This window comes from Dromiciops gliroides, chromosome 5 (genome assembly GCF_019393635.1).
Source record: "Dromiciops gliroides isolate mDroGli1 chromosome 5, mDroGli1.pri, whole genome shotgun sequence".
Classification (NCBI taxonomy): Eukaryota; Metazoa; Chordata; class Mammalia; order Microbiotheria; family Microbiotheriidae; genus Dromiciops; species Dromiciops gliroides.
Window position 1 is genome coordinate 226,460,830 of NC_057865.1, and position 9,052 is coordinate 226,469,881.

General features: G+C 44.8%; 1 protein-coding gene across 1 annotated transcript; it reads left to right on the forward strand.

Moving 5' to 3' along the window:
• Window positions 1-985: 985 nt before the first annotated feature.
• INHBC (inhibin subunit beta C) lies at window positions 986-5,710 on the forward strand. The gene is made up of 2 exons (XM_043965313.1): window positions 986-1,502; window positions 4,699-5,710. The coding sequence occupies exons 1-2, from the start codon at window positions 1,166-1,168 to the stop codon at window positions 5,442-5,444; spliced, it is 1,083 nt and encodes a 360-aa protein (XP_043821248.1). The 5' UTR covers window positions 986-1,165; the 3' UTR covers window positions 5,445-5,710.
• Window positions 5,711-9,052: the final 3,342 nt, after the last annotated feature.

Consider the following 9,052-nt stretch of genomic DNA (forward strand, 5'->3'; position numbering starts at 1 on the left):
ACTCCTGGATTCACCATTCACTGTTGGCTGCACAGTGGGAGATACTCCTACAGTAAGAAATGATGAGCAGGATATGAAATGATGAGCAGAAAAACCTGGGAAAACTTACATGAACTGATGCAGAGTGAAGTGAGCAGAACCAAAAGAATAGTGTACATAGTAACAGCAATTTTGAGCAGTGATCAACTCTGAATGACTTAGTTATTCTCATCAATACAATGATCCAAGACAATTCCAAAGGACTAATGATGAAAAATGCTATCCACCTCCAGGAAAAGAATTGAAGGAGTCTGAATTCAGATTGAAGCGTAGTTTTGTTTGCTTGTTTGTTTTGGTGAGGCAATTGGGGTTAAATGACTTGCCCAGGTTCACAAATCGAGTAAATGTTAAAGTCTGAGGCTGGATTTAAACTCAGGTCCTCCTGAATCCAGGGCCGGTGCTCTATCCACTGCACCACCTGGCTGTCCCTGAAGCATTATTTTTTAAACTTTATTTTTCTTGTTTGTTTTTGGTCTGTTTCCTTTTGCAACATGACTGATATGGAAATGTTTTCCATGACTTCACATGTACAATCTATATCAAATTCTTTGCTTTCTCAAGGGAAGGAAGAGAATTTGGAACTCAACAATTTTTTTTAAATGAATGTTAAATTTTTTAAGTGTAATTGAGAAAAAATATCTAAATGCTTGTTAAATTGAATTAGAATTTTTTATTTGAGGGTCAATCCTTAAAGTAATCTATCACTAGAGGGCTTGGATCCAACCTCCCTTTCTCATTTCTCTGAGTACTTTGCAATAGAGGAGAATTTCACCTCTAACCTTTGCTCCCAGAGCAGGCAGCTGACATAAATGGAAATTGTCTGCCTTCCAAAATTGGCTGATGGAACTTTCATTCTTCCCAAACAAACTAACCCCCCCACCACCACCCCCAGTCCCTGCTTTGTACTTTAGCAACTTATCAGTTGGCAACATCTGACAGGTCCTAGTGTTGATCTTTTCCTTCTCAAGCCAGATGTGTGGCCACTGTCTCCTCTGCAGCAAAGAGTCATGCCAGCTGGACACACACCCTTTGCTGTGGACCCTAGCATTTAAAACTCAAGTTTCACTGTTGCTGAAGCCCTGAGACCCAGATTTAAGGTGTTTCTTCTGGAAGGCCCCAGAAGACAATGGCCTCCACTCTGTTCCTGGGTCTCCTGTTCCTGATTCCAACTACAACAGGCACGAAATGGGGTGGTAGTCAATGTCCAGCATGTGGAGTGCCCGGTTCAGATCTTGACGGGCAGCGGGAACTGCTACTCAATCTGGCAAAGCAAAGTATCCTGGATAAACTGCACTTAACTCAGCGCCCGACATTGATCCAGCCTGTGTCCAGAGCCACCCTGAGGACTGCACTCCGGCGCCTCCAAGGTCCCCGAGGAAAGATTCTGTCTGGTAGCAGGTTAGGGGGTTCTGGGATTGGAGTTGAGGAACAGGAGTATGAGATCATCAGCTTTGCTGAGACAGGTAGGTGTGGGAACCAAGATATACAATCTCTTGTAGAGAATAGTCCCTCTAACAATTCAGCCATCTCACCTTCACCAACCCTTTCCTTTTTCCTGTGGGGAACCTCATTTAATACAACCTACCTGCCACTCCCAAATCTGGCCAAAAAAAAAAAAAAAGAGGGAGAGGTCAACACCCAGAATTCTCTCTACTTCATCTGCTCCATCCTTACTCTGCCCACTCCATGTCCTAATCCCTGGACCCCTTGACAGTCCTGGACCCTCAGCCTCCAGTTCCTAGGAGAACTTGAACAGGCAGAAAGCTAGGGGTGTTAAATCTCTTTGGGTGGTATGATAGGACCCTTTGAGAAGAGACAAAGAAACCAGAAGAGGAGAGGGTAGAGTCACTCCCATACCTTAGTGATTTTAGGAGTCTATCTAGGATCCAGGAGACAGAGACCCCAGTGATGCTCTCTCTAGCTGCCTGCTGTTAAAGGAGGTTATTGTAATACCAGGCTGAACTTTAGGCTTGAGAATTGGGATGGCAATGAAATAAAAACCACTAGATTTGGTGTTAGAAGATCTAGGTGGAAATCTCAGCCCTGATACTTAGTATCTATCTAGCCTTGGGGAAAATCACTTCACTTTTCTGGATCTCAGATTCCAAATCTTTAAAATTAAGGAGGTTGGGGGGCAGCTAAGTGGCGCAGTGGATAAAGCACTGGCCCTGGATTCAGGAGGACTTGAGTTCAAATCCGGACTCAGACACTTGACATTTACTAGCTGTGTGACCCTGGGCAAGTCACTTAACCCTCATTGCCCTGCCAAAAAAAAAAAATTAAGGAGTTTGACTCCATGCTTATTAAAGTCTCTTACAATTCTAAATCCTATGAATTCCTATGAAATAGGTCTGGTAACTCATGTATGGGTTAGCCCACTCTGTAGCCTAAAATGAGCCTCAGGTTACCTCAGGTAACCAACTATTGGCTAAACAGGCAGGTTTTAGGAGACTTTGGAATATAAGAATTGGGGAAAACCACTGTCCTTCTTCCTCTTTCAGAATCAAGGTGTGGAGTGTGGAGACAGAGGAAAAAGAATCCTAAGAAAGAAAAAGGGAGCAGGAGCCAGGGAAAAGAATTTGGTTTGGGAAGTGACAATTATTAGTTGAGCCAAAGGGCAGTCAACAGTCACATCCCTTTTACTAGAAAAGACATATTGGTGGTATTAATGTGATTATCCTTTTCCTTTTCCTAGAACACGAGTATGACCAGGTAAAACAGGTTGAGCTGTCAAACACCAATGAGCTTAGGGTATAGTTTGGCCTAGCAGGGAAACTCCTCCCCCATCCCCTTGTGTGGACAGGGCTTACCTGAGAACTCACTCCTCTTCTGGGGCATGGCTTTCCTTTCAAACTCACTGTGCCTTCTAGGGGAAGAAGAATTGCTGCCCACCCATCTGTTTCTCCCCCACCCTACCTCTAGGACTATACTAGCTTGAATTTATGAGCAGTATCCTCTGGTGATAGCCTCTTTTGTTTCATTCTAGACATTAAGACAGTCTAAGAAACCAAATAAATAAATCTCTATTAAGTGTGTGGCTCCGAACTCCCAGCCAGTTTGCCATAGCGAACTCCAAATTAAGTTTACAAAAATTTCAATAATTTAGACCACTGTTTAGTGCATTTTATGAGAAGCACATTAAAAAAAAAATCTAAATTGAAAGCAACAGGTAAGGAACTAACTAACTTATACATGCCCAGATAATACAGGTATAGAAATATGTAGAGGGGCAGCTAGGTGGCACAGTGGATATAGCACTGGGCCTGGATTCAGGAGTACCTGAGTTCAAATCCAGCCTCAGACACTTGACACTAGCTGTGTGACCCTGGGCAAGTCACTTAACCCCCATTGCCCTGAAAAAAAAAAAAGAAATATATAGGTATAGAAATACCTATAAATAGAAATATTTATATATATGTTTATAAATACAAAATAGGTAACTAGAAAGGGGATAGGCAACTTTCTCCAGGAGAAGAAGGAATTACCCACTCCCAGGCCAGGATCAATCCAGTCCCCACTATCTGTGATCCTTCTAGCCATGGCTCCCCTTCATGCTAGACCGATTTTCCAGCAGGTCCTCATGACTTATCTTTTAGCAACTGCTCCCCAAGGCCATTTGCTGACATTTATCAGCTTGGGCTGGCTTTCCTGCTTCTTATTCCCTCCAGCCCCTTTCCGAAGTCAGGGTCAAGGGTAGAAGGGGAGCATCTTGATCCAGCAGGTCAGTTCCTTTCATTGAGCCTAAGGTTCGGTCCACAAGAGCAAGAGTTGGAGGTGGGAAGAGGGAGAGATGGCAAGATACTTGCACTACGCAGGCCCAGGTTTCCGAGTAGACAATTGGATGGGATGTAAATGGTGTGGGACCAGCTAGATATAGTAAGTTAAGTAAGTTTTCACTCACCCACCATTCAGAATAGCTCAGACCAAAACTGAGTGATAATTCTCCAGGGTAGGAACAGCACAATGAAGGGACTTTGGTGATAGCATTTGTCATGGCAGTGATATCTGTCCAGCAAGGTGTTGGACAAAAGGTCAGGACTTTGCAAGGCAATTTCTGTGTTAAATGATTTGGTTGGACTAGATAAACTTGAAGTTTTTTGTTTTGTTTTGTTTTTTAAGAAAAGGATGGGTGTCCCATCCCCCACAAAGAAGAGAATATTTATTTATTTTTTTTTTGGCGGGGCAATGGGGGTTAAGTGACTTGCCCAGGGTCACACAGCTAGCAAGTGTCAAGTGCCTGAGGCTGACTTTGAACTCAGGTCCTCCTGAATCCAGGGCCAGTGCTTTAACCACTGCGCCATCTAGCTGCCCCCTCAAAGAAGAGAATAAAAGGTGAGCCTATAGCAAAAAGACTTCGGTTAGACCTCAGGAGAAAATGTCATCTGATTGGGGAGACTTGTAGACAATAAGAGAGGGAAGGGGAAGTAGAGAGATCAAAACTACTGAAGAAAAGACTGGGAAGAAATGGGCTATTCTGAAATAGCTGACACATATAGAAAGCTTTAGCATTTATAAAGCTCTTTGCCATTATCTCACTTGTTCCTTACCTGGAATAAGTGAAGGAGGGAAACACACAGAAAGCATGGTCAGAAAGAAAGCGCTCATTCTTTAATGAGTTAGTAGGACAACCATGATGACTTCTGTTCTCTATGTCTATAGGGCATTCCATTGCCAACAGGACGGTGCTGGACTTCCAACTCTCCCCGGATCAAACCAGTGCTAGCTTGAAGGTCCTCCAAGCCAGGCTGGGTTTCTTTTTGCAGATTCCTCCCAATGGCACATGGAGTATGCATGTGAGGGTCCTCATGCCTGGGTTACAGGACACCAACCTCACTTTGACCACCTGGCATCAATTAGAAGTGGATTCCAGTGGCTGGTACCAGTTCCTCCTGGGGCCTGAGGCCCAAGCTGCTTATAGTAAGGGACACCTAACCCTAGAGTTGGAACCCAAAGGCTGGGGAGCCCAAAGCCCCATTGTCTTGGACAAGGATGTCCATCAGCCCTTTATAATAGCTCAGGTGAGAACAGGAGAAAAACACCGAATTCGTCGTCGAGGCATTGAGTGCCAAGATGGGTCCCAGATGTGTTGTCGACAAGAGTTCTTTGTAGATTTCCGGGAGATTGGCTGGCACGACTGGATCATTCAGCCTGAAGGTTATGCTATGAACTTCTGTACAGGACAGTGCCCACTACACGTGGCAGGTATGCCAGGAATCGCTGCCTCTTTTCACACTGCTGTGCTCAACTTGCTCAAGGCTAATGGGGCTTCAGGAACAGCTGGAGGAGGCTCATGCTGTGTGCCTACTGCCCGCCGCCCTTTGTCCCTTCTCTACTATGACCGTGATAGCAACATTGTCAAGACCGACATCCCCGATATGGTGGTGGAGGCCTGTGGCTGTAGTTAATGTGGATGAAGGGGGAGGAGGACATGGAGAAGGGAGTACTCACATAAAGATTCCCTTCTTACCTCAGGCAGGTTGCTCACAAATTCCTGCCCCAACCCAAGATGGAGATTCATCTTTCCCAAAACAATCCTGGAAATCTTTCCACTCTCACCCTGGGTATTCTATTGAGGCAGCTGGTGGTACAGTGCATAGAGCACTAGACCTTGAGTCAGGAAGACTGAGTTCAAATCTGGCCTCAGACACTTACTATCTGTGTGACTGAGCAAATTACTTAATCTTTCTGGGGTTCCTCAACTATAAAATGGGGATAATAATAGTACCTATCTCATAGGGTTCTTGTGAGGATCAGATGAGATGTTTGTAAAAAGTGTTTAGCATAATACTTGACACATAGTAGGAGCTATAAAAATGCATATTCTTTCCTTTTCCCTTCCCTATTCACTCACATTATCACCCCTTGAAAATCAATTCATTACCTTCTTCAGAAGATAGCTGGGGGGGGGGCAGCTAGGTGGCACAGTGGATAGAGCACCGGCCCTGGAGTCAGGAGTACCTGAGTTCAAATCTGGCTTCAGACACTTGATACTTACTAGCTATGTGACCTTGGGCAAGTCACTTTACCCTCATTGCTCCGAAGAAGAAGAAGAAGAAGAAGAAGAAGAAGAAGAAGAAGAAGAAGAAGAAGAAGAAGAAGAAGAAGAAGAAGAAGAAGAAGAAGAAGAAGAAGAAGAAGAAGAAGAAGAAGAAGAAGAAGAAGAAGAAGAGGGTAGTTTAGGGTATGGACTAAATGATTCCAATTTCTATTCTATTCTACCCTCATGCTAACACATTTTCAACTCACAGACACCATCCATGCTCAGAACTCTCATTTAAGAGACCCTCTTCCCCTACGTACCCAGCCAAAAAGACCCATCATGTCCATCCAATGATAGGGATATCCATTTGTCTCCATAACTAGAGTGCTATTCCACTTTTCAGCCTATCTTAAAGAAGGCGACTCCTGCATCCCCACCTCAGAAACTTCCCTCTCCCATACCAGGGAGTCCCATTCCAGACAGAGATTATATTATCCTTCATAACTCAGTGGTTGCCTAAGCAGCTTCATAGAGGACCACTGCCCCAAAATGAGTTGACCCAGACTCTTCCCTCCTTTCTGAGGATGGAAAGAAGGTACAGATGGGCCTGGGGTCTTGAAAAGCATAGTTCTATCTATAACTCCTTTTGATATCTAGATATCTCCTATCTCCTAAAAATTCCTCCTAGTCGAGGTTCTTCTCTTTTCCTTGCCCATCACATCCCTAGCTTCCTTCCTTTCTCTTTTCCTTCTCTCTGTCCACCTGCCAAGTCCTTGACATGCCTGCTTTCCAACCTATCTGTGACTCTCCTGCCCCATATAAATCCTCTCTCCCGGGAAAAGCTACTTGTGCTTTCTACCATACAACATACTTTCTTTCCTTTCTACCTGCTCCCCAATGATTTTCTTGGGTCCTTCTCCCTATTCCATTCAGACATCACTGATCTTGTTGCTGGATACTAGTAAAAGCAGAAACAGTGAAAGTTTTGAGGCCCCTTAATTGATGCTTAACTCTTCCTTCTGAATTCACATCCTTATAATGAACTGTCTTCCCATTATCTTGAACTGTGAGGAGTAAAGGTGAGAGGGAGGTGAGACTTCCTAATAGAAAGGCCCTAAAATAGAAATATCTAATAGACAGGTATCTGCTGCCTCTTCTTCCCTTTGTGATTTGCCCTAACATACAGAACTTTGCAGGTTAATCAATTGCTTGATCAATGAATGAATGATGACCTATTGTGCATTCACATTCTGTTGGACATGGCTCAGAGTGGGGGTTACCAAGATGTGGGTTGCGGACCCCTGGAAGATCACCTAGCTATTGCAAGAGGACCATCTCATTAAATGACTCAGAATAATAGATAAGCAAACATACCTTGTGAAGACAGAATAATTTTCATCTTACACATATGTATTACTTCTTTTCAAATGTATGTAACTACTTGGTGATTAATAAAATAGAAATTCATGTCATATTACTAAATCATAGTAGCTTTTTGTCATGTATTTTCTTTCTTTCTTTTTTTTGCAGGGCAATGAGGGTTAGTTGACTTGTCCAGGGTCACACAGCTAGTGTCAAGTGTCTGAGATCAGATTTGAACTCAGGTCCTCCTGAATCCAGGGCCAGTGCTTTTTCTACTGTGCCATCCAGCTGCCCCCTGCCATGTATTTTCTTTTGTTTGTTTGTTTGTTTTTTTGGTTTTTATTGCAGGGCAATGGGGGTTAAGTGACTTGCCTAGGGTCACACAGCTAGTAAGTATCAAGTGTCTGAGGCCGGATTTGAACTCAGGTCCTCCTGAATCCAGGGCCGGTGCTTTATCTACTGCGCCACCTAGCTGCCCCCCATGTATTTTCTTAATCCACAGATGCTAATAGGTAGTAGCACAATTACTATCAGGCTGGAGTGGAGGATCTGAGAAATGTTTTGCTATTAAAAAGGGGTCCTCATGCTCATACAGGTTGAGAAGCACTCGCCTGCAACATAAGCCTGGGAAGAATCAAAGGGTCTGAGTCTTGTTCCCTCCTCCCTTATCTACAATTTTGGAGCCCTGATAGGAGGCAGGAGCCAGGTGAGTGGACTTGAGAATTGGAAGAAGGAAAGGAAAGGGAGTCCTGAAAGAAGCCCAAGTCAAGACATCAGCCTGTGATGTCATTGGTCCTCTTGGAAACGAAGGACGAACAACGAGGTGGATCCTTTTATCCTGTCACAATCCCCTCTGGACCCTTGCCCTCCTTCCCCCACTGACTCCTCCCCCTGGCTGGATAGCTCTGTACTAAGAGGTCGATATAGTCTGGTGCCCAAGGTCGAGTTTGCGCAAAGCTAGATGTTGCCATTTGGGGAATGAATTGTCTGTATTTGCTTAGCCAACAATCACTTCCTGGGCAAGTGGGGGTGGAGGGGAGGAATTGGAGGGAACCCCAGAAGAAATAGAAAGGGGCCCTCTAGGGTGTGGTATATTTGGGGAAATGAGAACTCAGCTGGAACATCCAGATAGCCTGGTGTCTTTTCCTATCTGAAATTTCCCCTTAAGTTTGAGTTTTTCTCCTTCCTGCTTATAGAGTCTGCCCTTTCCCTTTTTGGCTGGAGCTCTTCCCTGGGATGTGGAGCATGGGTTCTCCTCCTCTATATAACTCTTCTTCAGTTTCCTAACCCCAGGCTCCATACCTGCCTCCCCACCACCCAACAGTCTTCTTTTCTAGTGGTTAGATTATAGCTCCTTCAGTTCTTTCCCCCTTCTCCCCAGTCTAACCCATCCCTCAGTTGGTGAAGGGGCAGGCAGCAAGGCAGATGGCTAGGGTATTTATAAACCGGGAGCACTTCTTGGGAAAAGTGACTAAGATGCTGGGAAAGTATTTTTAACTGAGTTCTGACGTAAGTGTCAATGGGGAGGTAGGACCAGACCAGGCGCAGGAGAGATGGGGCGGGTGGAGCTGGCAACTGGGGGCACTTGCTGGGGGTGGGGAGGGGATATGGGTCAGAGGCCACCCCCAGCTGCTTCTCATGACTCTCTCTGGCCCCTCTCCCAGCTTTGGG

Bases quoted from the DNA above. Each gene is read 5' to 3' on its own strand.
- INHBC (XM_043965313.1), top strand. From the start codon at position 1,166: ATGGCCTCCACTCTGTTCCTGGGTCTCCTGTTCCTGATTCCAACTACA. The intron at 1,503-4,698 runs GTAGGTGTGGGA...CTATGTCTATAG, and splicing joins CATCAGCTTTGCTGAGACAG to GGCATTCCATTGCCAACAGG.